Genomic DNA, 26,505 nt, shown 5'->3' on the forward strand with positions numbered 1-26,505 from the left:
GCAGGATTGCAATGACAGATACTTAAAAGTACAGCTCTTCTTTTGATTGTACTGCCTGGCATAATGTCATCAAAAGAAGCTAATCAAAAGAAGAGCTGTGTATGACGCCATGAGGTAGGAGGCGGATTTCAAGGCTCCAATCCAGTGACCAGATATCACTGCCATGGTCCCTGGACTGGGTCCTGCTAATTGATTCATACAATATCTACAGATAGCACCGCTACACACCGCTGATTACAATGGGCGATGTCACAGATGACCCTTCTCACCCTCCCTTCGTAATGAACACATTCATTAGGTGCTTCAATACAAAAGACAGGGTAAGAGTGTTCAGGTCATTACGATGATGTCAATATCAAATATATATATATATAGTGTTTTTATTAATATTGCAGTAGTTTAAAAAAAAAAATAAAAAAAAATTGGTTGGCGTCACCCATAACATTTATAAAATTTCCATTACATGATACATGGGAAAGCTATTTTTTTTGCAAGGTGAGCTTTTCTTATGGATACTTTTGTGGAATACATACGACGTTTTGAACGAATATGGCAGCGGCGGGAGCCTTTAACAGACCCCTAGCTGTCATTACAACCCATCAATGCTCCACGATCGCCTCCTGGGGAGCTGATTGGAACCCAAACAAGTACCTGGGTCGGTTCGAGCAGCACTGAAGTGCCGCGGTCAGTGAATAAAAGCAGCAAATAAAGGTAGATTATCACTGCTGGTAATGATGGCTATGTAATACACGGCTTGAATATAATTTTTTCTGCTCATTTTTTGATCTTGGCAAGGATGAGGTGACATCAGCTATTGTGAATGGTGGTTCCTGTGTTGTATGCTGTAGATTGTAGTGCTATATGTCATTGCAATCAAGTCTGTGATAATGATAATGCTGATATATGGAACAAAAAGTATGATTCTAGTATTCGGTCTAGTGGACAGAATAGTGACATTATAAATTGAAAAAGACCCAAAACACTTTATTTAATATAAAAAACTGATTTAAAACTAGGTCATTTTCTGATTCCCTTTAATGAGCTGAGTGCTGATGGTCATATATACTCAATCACTGTCTGCATAATGATCTTCTGTCCACTGCATAGTAGCCAAAGGAAATAATGATCTGCTCTGCTTGTCAGGAAGAAAGCAGAACCTCTGTAGTAACATGCCAGGAGATGTAAGGGACCTATATTGTCAGCTGCCAGAGGAGGAAGGAGACTGATTCTGCATGGAGTTATCCCCAAAAAGGAAAGATGAGCAGCAACACCAAAGGATGACAGATAGAAGCAAAACATGATGAAAATTGTATTTTTATGGAACAATATATTCTATAAACTTTAAAACTACTATTAACAGAAATCAATGACTTTTGGTGTAATAATGATTTATAGTATAAATCCCTTTAAGGAGATCATAGAACTGCAAAAATATGGTTCACATGGCAGGGACTTTTTTGTCATCAAATCTATTAAGAAAACGGCTTCATTACAATAAATCTGTTTGATCTAGAACTAACACAGAGTACACATAGTGGAAAATGTAAGCGCTCGGCAGACATAAAGCATACAAATCAAAGGGAACAGCAGGCAGTTCTAACAAATGCAAAAGAGCGCCGCAGCCGGCTCATGTGCTGACATTTACACTTAATGTAATACTGATCACTGAAGAGGGTTAGGAGAGTAAATGTTTGCTGCATTGTTCTGTGACCCGTGTTTCAGGAGATAATATTCTTCAGTGATGCTCCGCTATGTGCATGCAGTCTGGATCAGTGTCATTTATTTAGGTGCATATTTTGTTTTTTAGTTAATACTCGGAGACGGAAATCAAAAATAGACCTTTTACTGTTTGATAAAAGTAATAAAATGGTTAGACATTAAATTAATTACAAGGATAATTAGCACATACCCAACATGCACCAATCACAATATCGAAAGTAAAAACAAACCAAAAAAACGCACATACACACAATATGCGAAAAGATAGTAAGACATGCAAATCCCTAATACCATCAAAGATACTGCTGAGTGCTGATACATAAAGCTATATACATGGCAAAGCTACATACAGCTCTGTAGATGGGAGGCAAAGTATTTATATCCACAACTTCATACTTATGAGCAGTGCACCACACACACAACTTCACACATCAGAGCTATTTCCTCCCTAACACCTCCACTCAGAACAATGTGACCTCCCACACGGGAGAGGATAAATGACCAGATATTTTACAGATGGAGAAAACAGAGCCGTCATCCACTGCCTAATAGCAATCAGCCTGGGATAATGCCTTTGCATCCTACAAACGTGTAGAAGGAGTCCAGCACCCTACCCTTTGTAACTGATGGATTCTCTGATGGAGTGTTACAGTACATAGACTAAAAGATCATACTTATGTCCTAGTGAATGGAGATTTACGTTCTGCCCTACTGACCTGGGCATGTAGTGCCCACAAAAATGGGAATGTCAATGTTCTAATTATTCATACTGTCCTTGCTGGTGCCCTCCTCCCTTGTGGGTTCTTTCTCAGGGCACGCAGACGAGGAATTGGAGAACCTTCCCGAGTGTTTGTATGCGGCGCACAACTCTTGAACGTGCTCTGGGGTAGGTGTCCACTTCTGGAAGCCGGCTTCGTTTTGTAGAAACAGTATGGCAGTATTGTGTACAGCCTTGTAATACAGATCTTCTCTGTGATGAGAATAAACAGAGGAAAGAAATGTAAGTAGAAAATAACAACACAGGAGAGAACAATATTCAGTGGGATATTGTGTCATAGCAGAAAAACAAGAAACTACATTAAACTGTTTGGGACTGGCCAATGGCAAATGTTCACCTGTATTATACAAAAAATGCATGATAGAAATCGGAGCCTGACATTTATATTTTTGCCGCTGGTGCGTATACATGAGAATTAGTGGGGATGCTGCATACTCTGCTGGTCACATACTTCATGCACTTGCATTTTGAAAAGGAATGTTAGTGGATATGATTAGGATCCTGAACATGTGAACATGCAGCATGAAGCTTACTATGTCATAAAATAATATGATATAAATATAAAATGGACATGTTACAAGGAAGCGGTATAACCAAATTCCGAATAAAAAGGGAAATGGACTTGGGTTGTAAAAGGCAGTTATCTCAGAAAAGTAACGGCATTCCCCGACAGCCACATGGATTTCATTTTCCGTGTGTAAAGGCTTGTTCCATTATTTTATACTGATGACCTATCCTGTGGATAGGTCATCAATATCATATCTTTGGGGTCCAACATCTGACACCCCCACTATCAGTCGTTCTCAGTGCTGTGCGGATGTATGCAGTTGGCAACCTGAACAGAACAGCTCCATCAACTGTGTAGTACTGCTGGCTAGTACTATAGATCTGTCCCTAATCGAGTGAATAGGAGTGGATCTGCAATACCCGGCAGAGGCTGCTACACAGTTGTTGGAGCTGTTGTGTGGCTTTTCAACTGTGGCAGTGATGGTATGTAAACAGCTCTGTACACTATGTAAAAGCCATTACCAGGTACTGCAACGCAGCGCCTACCGTGTTTCCCCGAAAGTAAGACCCTGTCTTACATTAATTTTACCCCAAAAAGTCCCACCCTGTCTTACTTTCAGGGGAGGTCTTACATTAGCCGAAAAAAAATGACAATTTCTTTTTAACCAATAAATTAACATTTATTAACATGCTGAAGAGTCCGTCATCACCAAACAGTAGAATAAAACAAATGTAGCGTATCAAGAATATCTTGTTACTACCGTCTTACCGTATGACGGTATTTCCATGTATAACATGTAAAACAACGAACTAACAACAACAAACAGTCTGAATGAGTTATACTGGAAGATAAAACAAGATTTATTCCATCACAACGAGGTCATCATCTTCAGGAACATCATCATAAACATCAACACTCTGAGGTTCCTCTGGATTTTCTTGGGGCTCCATTTCCGCCTGGATCATTGGCCCATACCTGTCATGTGTTGCAACGGCACTGTCCTGAAATGAGCAGGTCTTGTCCAGGTAGCCAGCTCGCAGTGCATTAGCAACGCAAGTGTCAGTTATCTTTCCCCATGAATTCTTCACCCAGTTAACAATCTCAGGCAGTTTTGGCTTAACAAAGTTCCCACGGACGTTCCTCTCCATACGGTTTTCAATGTAATCATTGATTTCTGCACGGAGATTGTCCTTGAAGGGCTTGTTAATGGCGATATCCAGAGTCTGGAGATAAGCCGTCATCCCTGCCGGAATCATGATCTGGTCGATTCTCCGCTCATGAAGGAAGTTTTTCATGGTTTTGGCGCGGTGTGTGCTGGCTGCATCCCAGATCAGCATCGCTCTTTTGTTCCCGCGCATAACAAGCGGCAGCATTAAATCAAGCCACTTCCTTATAACCGCTTGTGTGGCCCAAGCTTTTTCAGTTTCCAGCACATAAATGCCAGACACCCTCTCAATCTTGTCCTTCTTGCCCTTCGCAATGAGTAAAGGTGGGACTTTACTGCCATCCAAACGAATCGCCAAAATGCAGGTGACACGTGCACTTTCATAAGCGGTGGAGGGAACGTACACAGAGGAGGCACCTCGTTGGTCAATGGTGGTTTGAGCTGCTTGGCCCATGAACACGGCAGTTTCATCCATGGCAATCATGTTGGAGAGACCGTACTTTGAGAAGTCAGTGTCATCCACAAACTTCTTGTATGCAAATGCACGCTTAACAATCTCCGCATCTTCCAGCCTAAAGAGGGTTGTGGATCTTCTCAACGACAGGTCATTGCGCTCAAGAAAGTTATCCACCCAGTGCTGTGATGCCTTGAATTCCTCTGGGGAAATTTCAAACTGGGGTGCCATAGCAAGGGCATATTCCTGAATCTGAGCCCTGGTCACCACCAATGTCTTCGCTCTCCTGTCAGCAACCCACTCACAGACCAGGCTTTCCAGCTCGGTATACATTGGTTGCCGACCACATCCAACCTTGCGCTTTTTAGCCATGCCGCTCTCCACTTGCTCACTGAGGTGACCGTAATCTGCTCGCCATTTACGCACCAATCGTTCACTCAACATTTTTTCCTTGCAGAATTCTGCCATATTTTTGCCCCAAGACTCTTCCACTATTCCTTTTTTATACTCCACGGAGTAGCTCTTTCTTTTACCGCTCCCGGAAGCGCTCATGTCTAGGGGTAAAAATATACGGTACCGCATCAGCATTGTTTATCATTCAGTATCTCTTTTACAATACAGTACTTAACGTTACACCGTTCAACTGGAAAGCAGACAACAAATCAAAGTACGGTAACAATAACACACTACGGTACTGTACGGTAATTGCCGTATACCCTCTGCCTGCATACCATAACAGTGCCGTATCCCACTGCACATAGCCCCATACCCCATAACAGTGCCGAATCCCACTGCACACAGCCCCATACCCCATAACAGTGCCGTATCCCACTGCACACAGCCCCACACCCCATAACAGTGCAGTGGGATACTGCACACAGCCCCACCCCCATAACAGTGGTACACTGGCCCCCCAACCCTGCCTTACATTCGGGGGAGGCCTTACATTGAAGGACCCCCCCGTAACCCCCACCCTGTCTTACTTTCGGGGGGGTCCTACTTTCGGGGAAACACGGTACTTACTTCAACTGGGACACATCTGCAGTACCTGGGAGCGGCCACTGCAGTGTACAGATTTGTGCTGTTCCGGCTCCATACATGGTTTACATTTACATTTGGCCTCTTCCGGCATCGAGAACAGGCGATTGGTGGGAGTCGTAAGTGGTGGAATCCTACCAATCTTATACTGAAGACCTATCCTTAGGATAGATCAATATGAATATAGTTGGGCCACCCTTCAATGTTTTATTCAACAGGCTTACAGCAGTGAAGTGGCCACCCGCAAGATGTTAATGCAGTGCCATGTCACCAATACATACCTCTTACACAAATGCTGAGAGCCGCTTCGATATTCATGCTGATAGGCCGGGAGAACCAACTGGTGGCGTTTGAATCGACTTTCTTCCATACGCGTGAGGGCAGGTGTTGGTGGGTCCCTCCACTCTGGGATAAACACAATGAAGGACAGGGGCTGATCTGAACTCTCCAGAAGGTTCTGAAAAGACAGAGGATGATCAAGCAAAGAACCACCATGTCTCTAAATAATACGCAGAGATGCTACTTTTCTTGTACCTCAAAATGAGTGACCATGGCATCCATCAGTTCCTCACTGAAAGGAGGATTGGCCTCGAAAGAACCACTTAGAGGAAAAAAACTGAGACATGGCCTAGGGAAAAAGAAAAAAAAAGAAATCCCAAAGATAGGATATTATTTACTTACAACATTCAATAAGATAGATACTTGTACAGGTAACAAGTCTATGGAGCCTCTGTCCTTCCACAATATAAAAATTGTCTTGTCTCATAGCTTAATGCTTTATGACCCATATTAGAATCATCTCTGAGGATGCTGTACCGTATTTATATCCAGTAGACACAAGGTGGGATTTGTCTCAGCAAATACGTTCGTCACACTAAGTATAATGCATAATTGATAAAGTAGCTAAAAAAGATGCATCCTGCAGTGGAGATGTAGATCTGAAGACTCACCCCCTGGAGCCAAAATATCCATCTGTGTCGGGGAATGCAGAGCAGTATTGCTTGAAATAACAGTTCAAGGGAGAAGCAAAGCACTCAGAAGTAACACCAAAAATCTTGTGCAAAGTTTGAAACACGTGGACTGGGAGCGCCCCCTGCAGTCCTGAGCCTTCATACTGTGCTGTTCCAAACATCACCTGTATGATAAAAGACAGAAGCCTTACACCATCGTCCTTTCATTACACTTAACTCCCCCTCCTCTACTATAATACAACTACAATGCCTGCCCCTCATCTCCTTGCCCCACAGACGCCCCTCACTGTGCGTGTGGATGCTTTCTTCTCAATGTAATGACTTCCTCTATCAGGGAGCATGAAAATGTGGAACCAATGACAACAGCAACCACTCATGTCAGTTTTCTGAGACACAGTCATAGTCAAATGTGTTGGCACCAAAAAATGATATATTTCTCCCAGAAAATTATTGCAATTACACATGTTGATTTCCTGTCTGTATTGGACCAACACAAAAAAAAAAACAGAGAAAAAGGCAAATTGGACATAATTTTACATAAAACCCCCAAAATGTGAGAAACAAAATTGTTGGCACCTTTTGTGGTTAAAAACTTTGTTTCAAGCATGTCTTGCTTTTGCAAACTTACCTGTGGCAAGAAACAGGTAATATGAAATATTAACACCTTCACGACCCTTGACGGATCTATCCGTTATGGAGCGTGTGACGTTAAGCCCCGCCCCCTGCTGCGGGCAGGTTGCGGCGATCGGCGCACATATCAGCTGTTTTCAACAGCTCACATGTGTGCCTGCATGTTACAAGTGGAATCGCTTCCACTCGCAACATTTAACCCCTTACATCTCGCTGCCAAAGTCTGGCAGCGAGATGTATATGCGCGCGCCATGATTTTCACTTACCGCCGCCCCCACCGGAAGTCACTGATCGCTATAGCCCCCTAGGGGGACTAGTAAAATAAAAAATAAAAAAATAAAAAAAGTTTTAAAAAATAAAAGAAAAAAAAAACAAAACCTAAAAGTTCAAATCACCCCCCTTTCACCCCATTGAAATTTAAAGGGTTAAACCCCCCCAAAAAAACCACACATATTTGCTATCGCCGCGTTCAGACATGTCCGATCTATCAAAATATAAAATCAATTAATCTGATTGGTAAACTGCGTAGTGGCAAAAAAATTCCAAACGCCACAATTAGCTTAGAAAAAAGACGTCTCAGAGGAGATCTCATTTATATGTATAAATACATGTGTGGTCAATATAAAGGACTGGCACATGACTTATTTCTTCCAAAGACAGTACTAAGGACCAGGGGGCACTCACTGCGAGTGGAAGAAAAGCAATTCCAACAGCTAAATAGGAAAGGGTTCTTTACAGTTAGAGCAGTCAGACTGTGGAATGCCCTACCACAAGAGGTAGTAATGGCAGATACTATAACAGCTTTTAAAAAAGGGCTGGATGATTTCCTCAGTACACACAACATTGTTGGTTATAAATGACTTAGTGACTAAATGTAGAACTGGTGGAGGAAGGTTGAACTAGATGGACCTAGATGGCCCTTTTTTTCAACCTAAGTAACTATGTAACTATGTAACAATTACGTTTTTTGGTTACCGCAAGTTTTACGCAAAATGCAATAACAGGCGATCAAAACGTAGCATCTGCGCAAAAATGGTACCATTAAAAATGTCAGCTCGAGACGCAAAAAATAAGTCATCACTGAGCCTCAGATCCTGAAAAATGAGAACGCTACGGGTTTCGGAAAATGGCACAAAACGTACGTCACTTTTTTTGGACAAGCTTGTGAATTTTTTTTTTAACCCCTTAAGATACAAATAAACCTATACATGTTTGGTGTCTACAAACTCGCACCAACCTGAGGCATCACAATGTCACATCAGTTTTACCATATAGTGAACATGGTGAATAAAACATCCCAAAAACTATTGTGCGATCACACTTTTTTTGCAGTTTTTCCACACTTGGAATTTTTTTGCTGTTTTCCAGTACACTATATGGTAAAATGTATGGTTTCATTTAAAAGTACAACTCGTCCCGCAAAAAACAAGCCCTCATATGGCAAGATTGACGGAAAAATAAAAAAGTTACGCCTCTTGGAAAAAAGGGAGCAAAAAAAAAAAAACGGAAAGTGCCGGGGGGCTGAAGGGGTTAATATGTTGGACAATATGAAAATTACACCTGAAGCCAGATAAAAGAGAGAGAAGTTGACTCAATCTTTGCACGGTCTGTCTGTGTGTGTGTGCCAAACTAAGCATGGAGAACAGAAAGCGGAGAAGAGAACTGTGGACTTGAGAACCAAAATGATTGAAAAATATTAAGAATCTGAAGGTTACAAGTCCCATCTCTAAAGATATTGATGTCCCTTTGTCCACAGTGCACAACATGTTGCTAATCTCCATGGATATGGACAGCTTAGAAAAAATCTGAAAGGTTGCAAAGCAGGATAGTCCAGGTGGTGGATAAGCAGCTCCAATCAAGTTCCCAAAAAATTCAAGCTGTCTGCAGGCTCAGGGTGCATCTGTGTCAGCGCACACTGTGTCTACATTTGGATGAAATAAAACACTATGTCAGGAGACCTAGTAGAACTCCACTGCTGACACAGAGACATAAAAAAGCCAGACTACAGTTTGCCCAAATGTACTGTACATGAGAAAGCCAAAATCCTTCTGGGAAAGTGTCTGGTGGAGAAATGAGCCCAAGATAGAGCTTTTTAGTAAAGCACATAATTTTACTGTTTACTGAAAATGGTACGAGCCCTACAAAGAAAAGAACAATGTACCTACTGTAAAATATGTTGGAGGTTCAAAGATGTTTAGGGGTTGTTTTGCTGCCTTGGGTGGGTGCCTTGACTGTGTGCAAGGCATCATCAAATCTGAAGATTACCTAAGGATTTTGGGTCGCAATGTAGTGCCCATTGTCAGAAAGCGGGGTTTGTGTCTTAGATCATGGGTCTTACAGCATAACAATGACCCCAAACATACTTCAAGATGAATCCAGAAATGGATGGAAACAAAGCAGTGTAGAGTTCTGAAGTGGCAGCAATGAGTCTGGATCTAAATCCCATTGAGCCCCTGTGGAGAGATCTTAAAATTGCTGTTGGGTGAAGGCGCCCTTCAAATATGAGAGAAATGGAGCAGTTTGTAAAAGAAGAGTTCAAAATTCCAATTGAGAGGTGTAAGAAGCTTGCTGATTGTTATAGGAAGCGATTGATTGCAGTTATTTATTACAAAGGTTGTGCAACCAAATATTTAGTGGAGGGTGCCAACAATTTTGTCCGGCCTTTTTTTTTGGAGTTTTATGAGAAATTATGTCCAATTCGCCTTTTTTTTTCCCTAAGTTTTTTTTGTTGTTGTGTTGTTCCAATACCCACAATGGAAATAAACACATGTATAGCAAAAGGTGTAATTGTAATAAATTTTCTGGAAGAATTCAATGGAATAATTTCAAGGGTGCCAACACTTTTGGCCATGACTATATGAGGGGTGAAATGTCATTGGTGTTGATACTTTCAGCAATTTCTAATAGTACTAGAGCCAATAGTACTGATACCAACAGGTTTAAAAAGCAATAGTGTACCACTGCAATTAAAACATCATACAGAAAAAGACTAGCACATGACATTCGTTTCAAGTCCTTGCAAAGGACCAGCAGACATTAATTATGTGAAGCAGAAAGGCAATTCCAGCCGCTAAATAGGAAAGGTTCATTACAGGTAGAGCGGTCAGACCATAAGAGGTAGTAATGGCAGATAGTATTTAAATAAGGGCTGAATGCTTTTTCCACAATAATTGGCATTGTGGGTTATAAATAATCTAGTGATAGAGAATGTATGTATGTTGGAGAAAGGTTGAACTTGATGGACTTACCATATTATTCGCTTTATAAGACGCACTTTTGTTCCCCAAAAATTTTGGGGGAAAGTAGGGAGTGCGTCTTATAATCCGAATATACGGATTATATACTGCAGGGTCCAGGGGAGGTGGGATCACAGGCACGCAGAGATGTCACTCTGCTGTGCCGATCACATGACCGGCACAGAGAACCAGGAAGTGCAGGAGGCCGGAGCTCAACCGCACGGAGGGAGACACGAGGGAGGACAGCACTGAAGAAGGTAAGGAAAGACTTTATTTTACTAAAAGCAGCAGCATGGGGGCGATATCTAACACAGGGTGATGTGTGCCATCCACAGAGGGCCATGTGCAGCAATAGAGGGCCGTGTGCCAGCCACAGGGGGCCGTGTGCCAGCCATAGGGGACATGTGGCATCACTGGGGGCTGTGTGCCAGCCACAGGGGGCCGTGTGCCAGCCATAAGGGACGTGTGCCAGCCATAAGGGACGTGTGCCAGTCATAGGGGACGTGTGGCATCACTGGGGGCTGTGTGCCAGCCACAGGGGGCCGTGTACCAGCCACAGGGGGCCGTGTGCCAGCCAGAGGGGGCCGTGTGGCATCACTGGGGGCCGTGTGCCAGTCACAGGGGGCCATCTGCCAGCCATAGGGGACGTATGCCAGCCATAGGGGACATGTGGCATCACTGGGGGCAGTGTGCCAGTCACAGGGGGCCGTGTGCCAGCCATAGGCGCCGTGTGCCAGCCATAGGGGCCGTGTGCCAGCCATAGGGGCCGTGTGCCAGCCATAGGGGACATGTGGCATCACTGGGGGACATGTTCCAGCACAATGGGGCTATATTCAATATAAGGTGGCCATATCCAGATTAAGGGGCTAATTTTAGGATGGGGGTGCTATGAGGGACATATACCCTATATGATTTGTTAGACGGACACTGGCATTCTAAGACGGACCCCATTTATTAAAAAATTCTCTATTCCTTCACCAAATTTGGGGGTGCGTCTTATAATCAGGTGCATCTTATAAAGCGAAAAATACGGTATGTGTTTTTTCAACTTTTATAACAATATATTATTTAAATCAGTTTGTGGGAAATTAACAGAATAACAAAATTGCCATAAAATCAATAAAAGTATGGTGTGTCCAAAGGACGTGCACTGTGATGTAACCCATTATAGTCAATAATATACGTTGCTGGTGTCAGTCATGTGGCACACCATCATTTTTTGTTTTCTGCTCCTAAACTATAACACAAAACAGAAAATATTTTGTGCATATGTGAACCTGGCCTTTTTATTTACATTTCCAGCACAGAAGACGGGACACCAGTATTAATGAACTACATACCTGATACCTCCGCAACAGACACCACACACGAGGCAAGAACTTCTCCGATCCTTGATCATCCGTGCAGCTGAGGCGATAAAGTTGAAACTACAAAAACAGTACATTTTAGTTTGGACTATAATCACGTGGAAATACTATACGAAGGCTAGGATTTTATCCGGAAAGAGTTGGCTCACCAATTTGCTGAAGTAGCTCTGGTTGATCCGTACAGACTCCCCTTTGTAGCGCACACACACCAAGCTGCCATCTTGTTGAACGTCTACTCCTGCCTGGATAGGTAATGCAGGCGTTGTCAGCCGTACGGGGTGGCAGAACGCTCGCTTATCTGGAGAAGGAGCAGCTGCCACTGGCTCTGTAAAATATTATTATTATTATTGCAAAGCAACTTAAACTCTCAAAGGGTTAAAGATACTATAACAAATTCCACAGACACTATCAACACATTTAATGTTGGATTTAGGGCACTGTCAGAGGACGTATAACTCGGTCGACAATCACACGCAATGCTCGAACTGGCCGGCGACTCTCCCGACCTGCATAGAAATACAATACTTGCCGTCTCGCTGGGGTCAAGAGAGCAGCCTGCAAGTCCGAGCATTGCGATGTGATTGTCGTCCGAGATACATGTCCATCTGACTGCTCCCTTAATGTGAAATTCTGCCTCTATTATACATCCTTAGACAAATAACTGGTTATATAGCATAAAGTAGGACTTGCTACAACTGTAATGTATCTAAAACTAACAGAATGAAAACCCCCTGATATTAAAAATTACATTTATTAATCATTACATTGAAAATCCACATACGAAAAACTGCGAAAAATTGCCAAAAAAGGTGTTCAAAAATAAAAATGACCCCAAATAAAAATTAAGGTCAAGCCACAAATAGGAAAAATAAATAAACAAATATGAGGGGCAGTGTTGGCAATGGATTGGTCAGTATTTGAGCCAATATTGCCGACTCTAAAGAGCCCTCACTGTCCCCTACGTAGCAATGGAGTTTGGTTCCCTAATAATGCGACATGGTGCCCCCACTCACCATCGGCTATCCCTAACTATATACGTCCTGTTCCAAACCTGTGAATACTTACAATGAATAAGTAGTGCCAGCACATCAATAAATATATGTACAGTATATATACAAAGAGGGAAGGAATGCTTAGCTTGGGTATATATATAGCAGGTGTTTCTGGAAGGTCCAGTAACTGTAGTGAATCCCCCATGGGGTACCAGTATGACACCTGAGTACCCTGCTTCACGTGACTCGACAGTCAGTATGTGTGTTCCTCAGGAGAACATGGGTCCTTAGTAGGGCAAAATCGCCCACTTATACCAAGGAGGGGATGTGTAGTATAATCGATTATTAAGGTTCATACTATACATTCTCTCTTTATGAGGGCGACTCGGCCCCAATAAGGACCATTGTCCAATTGAGGAACCCACACACTGACGGCAGAAACGCGTCAAGACAGGAGACAGTTGCCAACACTGCCCCTCTTTTTTAATTATTCATTTTTCCTATTTGTGGCTGGACCTTAATTTCACTTGGGGTCATGGTAATGTTATTTTTTGACCCTTTTTTGGCACTTTCACAGTTTTTATGTATGTGGATTTTAATGTGCAGAGATCATGTGAGTGCTGACCACTCCTAGAAGGGCTACCTTGAGAAGTGTGGCACCCATGTTTAGGAGACAAAAATAGGGGACCCTAAAACACTATCAGTGGTGGAATAAAACAAAAAAAAAACAAAGCAAAAAAAAAAAAGAAGAAGAAGACACCAACAGCATATCCCATCACATGGTAAATTTGATTCTTGGATTCTTGGACTGGAGGCTGGCTTTCATGAACATATTATAAAGAGCGGTAACAAAATCCATTGTTCACAGGAAATTCTTCATCAATTACCACTAAATACAATATAGAATTGCACTTTTCTTGTACTAGTTGTAAACGTTTGAGTCACCATGTACTATGAACACAGGTCACTGGCCATACCAGAAATTTAACCAACTAATAATAAAAAAATAAAATATACTGTATATATTTTTTTTTCAATATCTCACTCAAAACAAGAATTTCAAAATTCTGTGTTTCACAGAACATGTTTTTAACCCATAACATGAAAGTAACGTTAATAATACAACTGAAATCAAGCAGCCCCACATAAAGGACACTGTCACCACCATGTTTCATTGTAGATACGTCACCATTGCAACGACATACAGTTTTGAAGCCAGTCATTCCAAAAACATTTATCTTGGTCTGATCACCTCAGAGTATACAGTCCCATTAGTCTTCATATTTTTCAGAATGGGCCCTTGCACGTTGCAGGCAGTTTTTTTTGTGCATTGGCATTAGGAGAGGCTTTCTTTATGGAGGACACGAAGACAAAGAAAAATGCATGGTGCCTACAGTGAAACATGGTGGTGGCAGTGTCCTTATGCTGGGCTGCATGATATTGGTGTCATGGAGCTACATTTCATTGATTGTATCATGAGTTCACAGATGTTCTGCTGTATACTGAAAGAGAAGATGCTACCATCAGTCTTTGCTCTTGGTAGACGTGAACTTTTCCAAACAGGACAATGATGCAAAGCAAAGCACACATATGTTAAATTTCTGAAGAACAAGGTGAAAATGATTCAGTGGCCAAGTATGTCTCCTGATTTGAATTCAACTGAACACAAAACAAGTTGAGTATCAGCACCACCCAGCATCCAGGGTCTAAAAGATGTTGTTCTTTGAGAATGAAAAAAGATAGATGTTGCAATATGTTGCCAACTTCTTCATTCCATACCTAGGAGACTTGGTGCTGTCCTTAAAAATGGTGGTCAAACAAAATACTGAATGCAGTAGTTTTTGATGTGGAATGAATTAATTTGAGCATCAACTAATCTGAGTAAACAGAAGATTTTATAATGAAATCCTATTATTAACCTTACTTTCATATTATGGGTTAAAAAAATGTTCTATGAAACGGTCTTATCAAAATTTGAAAAATCGATCTTGTGTTCTGTGAGATAATCTTACTTTTCAAAGGGGCTGTTCTTGTGTATGCCGAGCACTGTGTATATTTCTATATCAGCCTAATAAGACATTGTCTGAAACTGAATACTTTGTGCTCTCTTCTTTAGATTCACAAACTTATGGAATAATCCCAATGACTACAGTATTTCAGATAAAGTCAGCGCTAGCACTCAATCACCATTATACATGAATGCATTTTTCAGAGGAAGCTTTGCTTTACACTATAATGATCATTTTTTTTACATTGTACGCTTAATCTCTCCATGCTGACTGCTGTATGTAGGCCAAAGATTCCTCTAGTGTAGAGCGGGGTAAACCTAAATGGAATATATGGATGTCAGATGCAGAGGCGCACTGGCAGAGCACTTTACTGAAAGCACCTAATGCTGCGTAATGGAGATTTATGGGGTGGGAACAGGTGCATAAGTCACCAGTGGGAGCATTTACACTCCACCGATTATTAAAAAGCTAAAAGTGTAGTTCCTCAGTCTGCTGAGCAACTGTATCTTATCCTGAGTACATGTGGCAGATGCAGCCAGTGTTACGTAACAGGATTATGGTATTTGATAGCATCTTATCTGCAATTTGTCACTACATGTTCAGCGTGACCTCTTTGTGCTTTCCTACTTTGATTCACGGGTCTGATCTTGCTGACATCAATTTGTCTGTTGCTCTATAAACGTAGTGGCGATTCCTATATAACCATATGGATCTCGAACGCTAACCCCTTAGGCCTTGTGTGCACTAGGCGTTTTTGCTGCGTTTTTAGCGGCGTTTTTTACCGCGTTTTTGCACTCAAAACGCAGTGACATTGCTTCCCCAGCAATGTCTATGAGTTTTCATTTTTGCTGGCAGCACACAGCGTTTTTTTGTAGCTGCGTTTTTGTGGTGACCACAAAAACGCAGCATGTCAATTATTTCTGCGTTTTTCACTGCGTTTTTCACCCATTGACTTCCATGAGATGTTCAAAAACGCATACAGCTGCGTTGCTATGACTAAAAACGCAGCTATAAAACGCAAGGGGCGGGTACTAAAGTGACGTGTACAGGAAGAGGTTTCCTTCTGTTGGTAAACACAGAAGCGTGAATCCTCCCGGTACCGCCACCGCTGCTTCCACAACCCGCCCGGTGCCATGTCAGCTCCCGTGCGGCGCCATGTCTAAGCGGGAGGTGGAGGCAGCGGCGAAAACAAAAGTGAACAGTAGAAAAAAAAATGTCATACTCACCTGTCTGCAGGGTCCCGGTGCCTGGCGGTGATCACCTGATGCGGTCACCTGACGCATCAGCTGATCGTAATTCTCGCGGTGACGCCGGCTTTTTAGCGCCCGGCCGGCTTAACTTATCAGCTGATCCTGCCGTCAGTAGACTTCATCAGCTGATTACCGGCAGCTCCTGCAGCGATGGGACAGGATCAGACTCTCATCCGATCGCTCCAGGAGCTACCGGTAATCAGCACGGACGTGACTCAGTATTTTTTTTTTCCTACTGATGCATCAGCTGATTGTATAAAAGTCGTTTATACAATCAGCTGCTGTGTGATGTGATTCACGTCCTTGATCCTGACACATCATCTGATCGCTTTGCCTTCCAGCAAACCGATCAGATGATATTGGATCCGGATTGAACGGCGCGGGACCCTTGACCAAGGATTAGGGTGGCTTTGTACGTTGCAACATCGCACGTGCGATGTCGGTAGGGGCAAATCGAAAGTGACGAACATCCGGCGTAGATGATACGATTAACGAGCGCAAAAGCGTCATTATCGTATCATCGGTGCAGGCTCCGACTTTTTCATGATTACGCTGCCGCGACAGGTACGATGTAGTTCCTCGTTCCTGCGGCAGCACACATCGCTGTGTGTAAAGCCGCAGGAGCGAGGAACCTCACCTTACCTGCCGCCGGCGGCTATACGGAAGGAAGGAGGTGGGCGGGATGTTTACATCCTGCTCATCTCCGCCCCTCCGCCGCTATTGGCCGCCTGCCGTGTGACATCGCTATACGGAAAAAACTGTGGAAAAACAAGCGCATAGGGTCTTACCCCAATATGTGAGGGGTGGGGGTGGGGGAGTAAAACTACTCACCAGATGTAGTTGTGAGAAGCCACAACTACTGTAATCGCATGTATCACACAATCCAAGGCTGCAGCCACCAAAACGGTAGATAACAGAGAGCACAAGAGAGTGGTGTTTAATGCCGCGCCAATAGATCACTTCAGATGATGTTCAGACCAGTGTTACTTTATTGTTTTCCAGGTCAACGCGTTTCTGGGGCATCTGCCCCCTTCATCAGGACCACCAAAGAAACAGATACATCCAATCTGTCTAGTACAGACAATGTATACAATATATAGACACATTGACGTCACAGGCACAACCCCTAAAGAAAAAAACGAGCGGGAAAGACTGCCACGTTGCATGGAATGACGTCAAAAGAAAAAAAAAAAAAAAAAAAAAAAAAAAAAACACTTAACAAAACAAAAAATTTTTTTGAATAAAGATTAATCCCTATTTGACATGTATTAACATATATTTCCTTATACAGGGATCCATATTATTTTACATATTTGTCAAAAGAATAAATATATATATATATATGTGCGTGAAAAAAGACAAATAAAGAAAAGTGTGTAAAACCATTCATCCGCAATAGTGCGTGAAATAAATACGTGTATGCCCATGGAAATTAAACTTGTCTTATACGCCGGACAAGTCAGCGATTACCCAAGGGAGGGATGAGAACCCTCGTTGTAATATGTGTGTTCCACTTTAGACATTTCAAAGCCACGGCATTATAACCTGCCGCCACCTGTGCTTTTACATCTTTCAACCACCACCATGAAACAGCAGGTGCAGTGTGCCTAGCGAAAGAACTACAGAGATTCAGAAGAACCGCTTCTGATCTGTGAACTCAGACCGCAGTTCAACCCAGGACAAGACCGTGGGAAAAAGAGCCAAAGAGCATGCGCCGAAGCAAAGTACAGGTAATGAGCCGGCACAAGTTCACGGGAGTGCAGGAGCGTGGGAACCAAAACCATTACGCATGCTCAGCCAATCTCATTAATAAACGCCCTGCAACAACCTATAGAACCCGTACACCCTCAGACTTTGAGCCGACCATGAGATTACTCATGATCGCGCTAAGAACATACTAGGGTCAAAGAAACCACCAAACTAACAATAGAGATTTAAAAGCACCTTGCCTGTGAACCGGCGAGGATCAAAAAAACCCCCGTGTGGGACGAACAGATAGAATATGGTACAACCTTAAAAATCAGGGTATTTAACCAACATATAAATATAAAACATTTGCATAAGAAACCATAAATATACACATATACAAAAGTAAAACTGGTGGTCCACTAAAATCGATACACAGAATTTATAACAATAAAAACAGATTAAAATCGCCTACAAAAGCATAAAACATACACCAAACAAATATTAAAATACATCAGTGAAACAGGTCTGTGACCTCATTGAGGCCATGGGGTTTTAAAGTATTAAGTTTATAAATCCAGTACGTTTCTTTTTTATTTAGGGTCTCCATCCTGTTTGCAACTGACAACGGTACATGCTCAATAGGGGTCACTTTCAAGGCGATTTTCTTGTCATGGCAAATGGTGGTATGACGGGACAAACCATGTAACATATACCCTATTTTAATATTATGTCTATGAGAATTGATACGGTTATGGAGGGCTTGGATCGTCCTCCCCACATACCGTTTGTCACAGTCACATTCAATCAGATATATCACATAGTCCGATTGACACGTGAGATGTCCTCGTATACCAAACTCAATACCTCCAGGATCACATCCGAAGCTAACCCGCCCGTGCTGGATGGACCTGCAACAAAGGCAGTTTTTGGTCATACATTTATATGATCCCATGGGTTTGTTTGTCCCTACACAACTGGGGGGACCCCTTAACCTGCTCGGAGCCAGCTGGTTCTTAATCGTCATGGCCCTACGAAAGGTCACCCCCGGTCGGGATGGCAGAACGCCCTTAAGGTAAGGGTCATTACATATTACTGGCCAATGTTTTCTTAAAATCCCCTTAATGACCTCTCCATCACAGCTAAACGTGGTTAAAAAGTTGGATGAAAAACTACCGTTGGTGGGGGTGAGTACCGCTCTACCAGATCCATTGTCACCATCACGGCTCAAGAAGGCATATCAAGAAGCTAGAGGCCAAGGACGGAAATTGAGCCTTGATGGTGACAATGGATCTGGTAGAGCGGTACTCACCCCCACCAACGGTAGTTTTTCATCCAACTTTTTAACCACGTTTAGCTGTGATGGAGAGGTCATTAAGGGGATTTTAAGAAAACATTGGCCAGTAATATGTAATGACCCTTACCTTAAGGGCGTTCTGCCATCCCGACCGGGGGTGACCTTTCGTAGGGCCATGACGATTAAGAACCAGCTGGCTCCGAGCAGGTTAAGGGGTCCCCCCAGTTGTGTAGGGACAAACAAACCCATGGGATCATATAAATGTATGACCAAAAACTGCCTTTGTTGCAGGTCCATCCAGCACGGGCGGGTTAGCTTCGGATGTGATCCTGGAGGTATTGAGTTTGGTATACGAGGACATCTCACGTGTCAATCGGACTATGTGATATATCTGATTGAATGTGACTGTGACAAACGGTATGTGGGGAGGACGATCCAAGCCCTCCATAACCGTATCAATTCTCATAGACATAATATTAAAATAGGGTATATGTTACATGGTTTGTCCCGTCATACCACCATTTGCCATGACAAGAAAATCGCCTTGAAAGTGACCCCTATTGAGCATGTACCGTTGTCAGTTGCAAACAGGATGGAGACCCTAAATAAAAAAGAAACGTACTGGATTTATAAACTTAATACTTTCAAACCCCATGGCCTCAATGAGGTCACAGACCTGTTTCACTGATGTATTTTAATATTTGTTTGGTGTATGTTTTATGCTTTTGTAGGCGATTTTAATCTGTTTTTATTGTTATAAATTCTGTGTATCGATTTTAGTGGACCACCAGTTTTACTTTTGTATATGTGTATATTTATGGTTTCTTATGCAAATGTTTTATATTTATATGTTGGTTAAATACCCTGATTTTTAAGGTTGTACCATATTCTATCTGTTCGTCCCACACGGGGGTTTTTTTGATCCTCGCCGGTTCACAGGCAAGGTGCTTTTAAATCTCTATTGTTAGTTTGGTGGTTTCTTTGACCCTAGTATGTTCTTAGCGCGATCATGAGTAATCTCATGGTCGGCTCAAAGTCTGAGGGTGTACGGGTTCTATAGGTTGTTGCAGGGCGTTTATTAATGAGATTGGCTGAGCATGCGTAATGGTTTTGGTTCCCACGCTCCTGCACTCCCGTGAACTTGTGCCGGCTCATTACCTGTACTTTGCTTCGGCGCATGCTCTTTGGCTCTTTTTCCCACGGTCTTGTCCTGGGTTGAACTGCGGTCTGAGTTCACAGATCAGAAGCGGTTCTTCTGAATCTCTGTAGTTCTTTCGCTAGGCACACTGCACCTGCTGTTTCATGGTGGTGGTTGAAAGATGTAAAAGCACAGGTGGCGGCAGGTTATAATGCCGTGGCTTTGAAATGTCTAAAGTGGAACACACATATTACAACGAGGGTTCTCATCCCTCCCTTGGGTAATCGCTGACTTGTCCGGCGTATAAGACAAGTTTAATTTCCATGGGCATACACGTATTTATTTCACGCACTATTGCGGATGAATGGTTTTACACACTTTTCTTTATTTGTCTTTTTTCACGCACATATATATATATATATTTATTCTTTTGACAAATATGTAAAATAATATGGATCCCTGTATAAGGAAATATATGTTAATACATGTCAAATAGGGATTAATCTTTATTCAAAAAATTTTTTTGTTTTGTTAAGTGTTTTTTTTTTTTTTTTCTTTTGACGTCATTCCATGCAACGTGGCAGTCTTTCCCGCTCGTTTTTTTCTTTAGGGGTTGTGCCTGTGACGTCAATGTGTCTATATATTGTATACATTGTCTGTACTAGACAGATTGGATGTATCTGTTTCTTTGGTGGTCCTGATGAAGGGGGCAGATGCCCCAGAAACGCGTTGACCTGGAAAACAATAAAGTAACACTGGTCTGAACATCATCTGAAGTGATCTATTGGCGCGGCATTAAACACCACTCTCTTGTGCTCTGTGTGACATCGCTATGACGCCGCACGACCCGCCCCCTTAATAAGGAGGCGGGTCGCCGGCCAAAGCGACGGTCGCAGGGCAGGTGAGTGCATGTGAAGCTGGCGTAGCGATAATTTTCGCTACGCCAGCTATCACAATATATCGTACCTGCGACGGGGGCGGGGACTATAGCGTGCGACATCACAGCATCGGCTTGCGATGTCGCAACGTGCAAAGCCCACCTTACTGTGGAGGGGGTTCTTTATTTCAATAAAGATGGAGTCACTAATTGTGTTGTGTTTTATTTCTAATAAAAATATTTTTCTGTGTGTTGTGTTTTTTTTTTATATCTTTACTAGAAATTCATGGTGGCCATGTCTAATATTGGCGTGACATCATGAATTTCGGGCTTAGGGCCAGCTGACAATATACAGCTAGCCCTAACCCCATTATTACCCAGCGAGCCACCCGACATCAGGGCAGCTGGAAGAGTTGGATACAGCGCCAGAGGATGGTGCTTCTATGAAAGCACCATTTTCTGGGGTGGCTGCGGACTGCAATTCGAAGCGGGGGTGCCCAGAAAGCATAGGCACCCTGCACTGTGGATTCCAATCCCCAGCTGCCTAGTTGTACCTGGCTTGACTCAAAAATTGGGCGAAGCCCACGTCATTTTTTTTTTAAAATTATTTCTTGAAATTCATGAAATGAAAAAAAAAATAATAAATAAATAAAAAAAATAAAAAGAAGGGGCTTCCCTATATTTTTGATTGCCAGACGGGTACAAATAGGCAGCTGGGGGTTGGGGGCAGCCCGTACCTGCCTGCTGTACCTGGCTAGCATACAAATTGCCAGACGGGTACAAATAGGCAGCTGGGGGTTGGGGGCAGCCCGTACCTGCCTGCTGTACCTGGCTAGCATACAAAAATATAGCGAAGCCCATGTCTTTTTTTTTTTTTGGGGCAAAAAACTCCTGCATACAGTCCTGGATGGAGGATGCTGAGCCTTGTAGTTCTGCAGCTGCTGTCTGCTCTCCTGCATACACTAGTTCTGCAGCTGTCAGCTCTCCTGCATACAATGAAGAACATATTGAAGAAGGAAATGACATCAGATCTTTTTTTTTTTTTTCATCAACAATCTTTAATGGCATTGTTCACTGATTAAAACGCAGTGAACAAAAACTCAACAAAAACGCAATAAAACGCGGTAAAAACGCATGCGTTTTTGCCGCAGGTGCGTTTTTTAAGACAAAAACGCACATAAAAACGCAGCGTGAAAAAAACGCCTAGTGCGCCCATACCCTTAAAGAAAGAATGGGGAAAAATGTCTTGGTGCAGTTATGTGTATGTTTATCCTGTAAACCTGATAAAAATAATGACTACACTGTTTGTACCTGGCCTAAGAGAAGCAATCACATCTAACATGTCTATCCATAACTGAATAAAGACTGATTAAATATATTGTAAATCTAGAATTTATTCCCCTGGGAATGTAGGATGCAATCTCATATATGTAGATCATATAACAGTGATCTAATACTTTGTCTCCAGGATATTTATCAGTGTTTGGGATAAAGCAAAAAATGCTACGACACAGGCCTAATTTTTACATTACTTTTCTTTATGCGGATATTAGAATTAATGTAGAGAGAAAAAAAAGGAAATACGTGTCTATTTTTCATATTTATTTTTTTAAACTGGTCATTGCTATAAACAGCAATTGGTTCTGGCGGTAGCTTATTTTTTTAATTTATTTCATACATTGTACCCCCCATCATCAACCCGCACTATAAGCTCTTAAAAGACCTTTGGGGATAATTTCAACATTTAAATCCATTTTAATTTTGCTGAATTCTCCTGTAATTGGGGCTGGTATATCAGCCCCCGGTGAAACAGAAATCAAGCCTCCTGCTTGAACTGCAGAGCTGATCTGGGCAAGGATCCAGCAGCACCTGCTCCTTATCTTGTACTTGGTAATCACATGGTTGCTGGGTCCGGAGAAGGAAGCATGGTCAGTGTTTCCAATACTGTATATGTAGTGCTGTGTATAAGGGAGGGATGGTAAAAAAACAAACTGACTGTGCCTGAGAGATGGCTCCCCACTCCTGAACAATGTCAGGCAACTGCTTAGGCCCCTTTCACACATCAGTTTTTTGCCGTCAGTCACAATCTGTTGGCTCGACGTATCCGTCGCAGATTGTGGAAAAACTGATGCGACGGATCTGTCGCATCAGTTTTTTCAGCTTAAATGTTATATATACAGTGTTTTTGCACCCCATCTGAGCACTCTCAGTTAAAAAAACTGATCCGTCGCCAGATTCCGTCATTTGACGGATCCTGTGACCATAGGCTTCCACTCTACCAAACGACAGACTGCAACGGATCAGTCGCTGTCCGTTTTATCAACGTAGACAAAAAACATTACTTTAGCCGTTGTCTCCGCCGATGGACAAAGAATTTTCGACGGATCTGTCGAACGACGGATGAATCTTGTCGCAATTCATCACTAATACAAGTCTATGAGAAGAAAATAAAAAAAAGATTCAGCAGCATCAGTCGTCGGATCCTTTTTTCCCCAAATTCAACGGATTGTGACTGATGGCAAAAAACTGATGTGTGAAAGGGGCCTTATTCTACAACAATGTTCTAAAACGTCATTGCAGAGTTAGATGTGGACCACCCAGACATTTACTGTCTAGGGGCAGTCCACAGGCAACTAAGCAATGCAGCGATGTAGTGCTTTGGGGGGGATTTGGATTGACACAAAGTCCCTTAAAAGCACAGCACCAGAAAGAAACTAGAACAGGAGGTGAAAGGAGAGTAGTTTTACGCTTTTAAAGGGTTATGCTCATCTCATGAAAAGTGCAACCACTCCGCTGCCTCCCAGCTTCCTGGAGGTGGTGCGATCCTGAAGATTGACAGTTCCGGCCTGTGGCATGGTTCAGTCCAAACTGTGCTCTGTCAGAAGGTGCTATATGAGGCACCTTTCCCTTTACAGCAGGGGTGGGGAACCTCCGGCCCGCCATGACCTTTTATGTGGCCCCCGGGCAGATTCCCGGGGGAGGCAGTGCTCGTGCTGTCACCGCAGTTTGCTGCCGCCGGCCCTTTAAATCCACACATTGCTGTTTGTGCTGCAATGTGTTCTCCCGTCGGCCAGTGCCAATTGTGGGCGGGTCCACAGCAGCCTCTAGCCTTGTGTGTCCGCCCCCTGCCCTCCGGAGATCAGTGCCTGCCTTCTCCTTCTGATGCAGTGTGTCCGGCTCCTGCACTCCGGTGATGTGAGTGCAATGCTGCTGTGAGTCCAGCGCCGACCCTCTGCTGCTATGTGCCCTGCCCAATGCTTTGTGCCTCCCCACACCAGTTCTGTAAACCCTCTCCCCCAGAGTTGCATGAAACTCTCAGCGCAGTGTGGCCCCCAATGTCCTGTGTGCACCCCTCCCCCAGTCCTGTGTGCAGCCCCCCCAATGTCCTGTGTGCAGCCCATCACCCAGTAGTCCTGTTTGCACCCCCCCAATCCTGTGTGCACCCCTCCCCCAGTCCTGTGTGCAGCCCCCCAATGTCCTGTGTGCACCCCCACACAATCCTATGTGCAGCCCATCACCCAGTCCTGTGTGCACCCCCCAGTCCTGTGTGCACCCCCTCAGTCCTGTGTGCACCCCCCCAGTCCTGTGTGCACCCCCCCCAGTCCTGTGTGCACCCCCCCCAGTCCTGTGTGCACCCCCCCAGTCCTGTGTGCACCCCCCCAGTCCTGTGTGCAGCCCCCCCCAGTCCTGTGTGCAGCCCCCCCCAGTCCTGTGTGCAGCCCCCCCCAGTCCTGTGTGCAGCCCCCCCCAGTCCTGTGTGCACCCCCCCCCAGTCCTGTGTGCACCCCCCCAGTCCTGTGTGCAGCCCCCCCCAGTCCTGTGTGCAGCCCCCCCCAGTCCTGTTTGCAGCCCCCCAGTCCTGTGTGCAGGCCCCCCAGTCCTGTGTGCAGGCCCCCCAGTCGTGTGTACAGCCCCCCCAGTCGTGTGTACAGCCCCCCCAGTCGTGTGTGCAGCCCCCCCAGTCGTGTGTGCAGGCCCCCCAGTGATGTCTGTGCAGCCCCCCCCAGTGATGTCTGTGCAGCCCCCCCCAGTGATGTCTGTGCCTCCCCCCCAGTGATGTCTGTGCCTCCCCCCAGTGATGTCTGTGCCTCCCCCCCAGTGATGTCTGTGCCTCCCCCCCAGTGATGTCTGTGCCTCCCCCCCAGTGATGTCTGTGCCTCCCCCCCAGTGATGTCTGTGCCTCCCCCCAGTGATGTCTGTGCCTCCCCCCCAGTGATGTCTGTGCCTCCCCCCCAGTGATGTCTGTGCCTCCCCCCCAGTGATGTCTGTGCCTCCCCCCCAGTGATGTCTGTGCCTCCCCCCCAGTGATGTCTGTGCCTCCCCCCCAGTGATGTCTGTGCCTCCCCCCCAGTGATGTCTGTGCCTCCCCCCCAGTGATGTCTGTGCCTCCCCCCCAGTGATGTCTGTGCCTCCCCCCCAGTGATGTCTGTGCCTCCCCCCCAGTGATGTCTGTGCCTCCCCCCCAGTGATGTCTGTGCCTCCCCCCCAGTGATGTCTGTGCCTCCCCCCCAGTGATGTCTGTGCCTCCCCCCCAGTGATGTCTCTGCCTCCCCCCCAGTGATGTCTGTGCCTCCCCCCCAGTGATGTCTGTGCCTCCCCACAGTGATGTCTGTGCCTCCCCACAGTGATGTCTGTGCCTCCCCACAGTGATGTCTGTGCCTCCCCACAGTGATGTCTGTGCCTCCCACAGTGATGTCTGTGCCTCCCCACAGTGATGTCTGTGCCTTCCCCACAGTGATGTCTGTGCCTCCCCCCAGTGATGTCTGTGCCTCCCCCCCAGTGATGTCTGTGCCTCCCCCCCAGTGATGTCTGTGCCTCCCCACAGTGATGTCTGTGCCTCCCCACAGTGATGTCTGTGCCTCCCCACAGTGATGTCTGTGCCTCCCCACAGTGATGTCTGTGCCTCCCCACAGTGATGTCTGTGCCTCCCCCACAGTGATGTCTGTGCCTCCCCCCCAGTGATGTCTGTGCCTCCCCCCAGTGATGTCTGTGCCTCCCCCCAGTGATGTCTGTGCCTCCCCCCCAGTGATGTCTGTGCCTCCCCCCCAGTGATGTCTGTGCCTCCCCCCCAGTGATGTCTGTGCCTCCCCACAGTGATGTCTGTGCCTCCCCCACAGTGATGTCTGTGCCTCCCCCACAGTGATGTCTTTGCCTTCCCCACAGTGATGTCTGTGCCTTCCCCACAGTGATGTCTGTGCCTCCCCACAGTGATGTCTGTGCCTCCCCACAGTGATGTCTGTGCCTCCCCACAGTGATGTCTGTGCCTTCCCCACAGTGGTGTCTGTGCCTTCCCCACAGTGGTGTCTGTGCCTCCCCACAGTGGTGTCTGTGCCTCCCCACAGTGGTGTCTGTGCCTCCCCACAGTGGTGTCTGTGCCTCCCCACAGTGGT

At 44.5% G+C, this 26,505-nt stretch overlaps 1 protein-coding gene across 1 annotated transcript in view; it reads right to left on the minus strand.

Moving 5' to 3' along the window:
* Positions 1 to 1,827: 1,827 nt before the first annotated feature.
* PCIF1 (phosphorylated CTD interacting factor 1) overlaps positions 1,828 to 26,505 on the minus strand; it is a 199,871-nt gene continuing 175,193 nt past the window's right edge. The window contains exons 11-16 of the mRNA XM_075349755.1: positions 12,016 to 12,191; positions 11,840 to 11,926; positions 6,613 to 6,797; positions 6,197 to 6,290; positions 5,944 to 6,119; positions 1,828 to 2,689 (exon numbers count right to left, since the gene is read on the minus strand). Coding sequence (XP_075205870.1) covers positions 2,476 to 2,689; positions 5,944 to 6,119; positions 6,197 to 6,290; positions 6,613 to 6,797; positions 11,840 to 11,926; positions 12,016 to 12,191 — 932 coding nt within the window. The 3' untranslated portion in view covers positions 1,828 to 2,475. The remainder of the gene's footprint in view (positions 2,690 to 5,943; positions 6,120 to 6,196; positions 6,291 to 6,612; positions 6,798 to 11,839; positions 11,927 to 12,015; positions 12,192 to 26,505) is intronic.

This window comes from Anomaloglossus baeobatrachus, chromosome 5 (assembly GCF_048569485.1).
Source record: "Anomaloglossus baeobatrachus isolate aAnoBae1 chromosome 5, aAnoBae1.hap1, whole genome shotgun sequence".
Lineage (NCBI taxonomy): Eukaryota > Metazoa > Chordata > Amphibia > Anura > Aromobatidae > Anomaloglossus > Anomaloglossus baeobatrachus.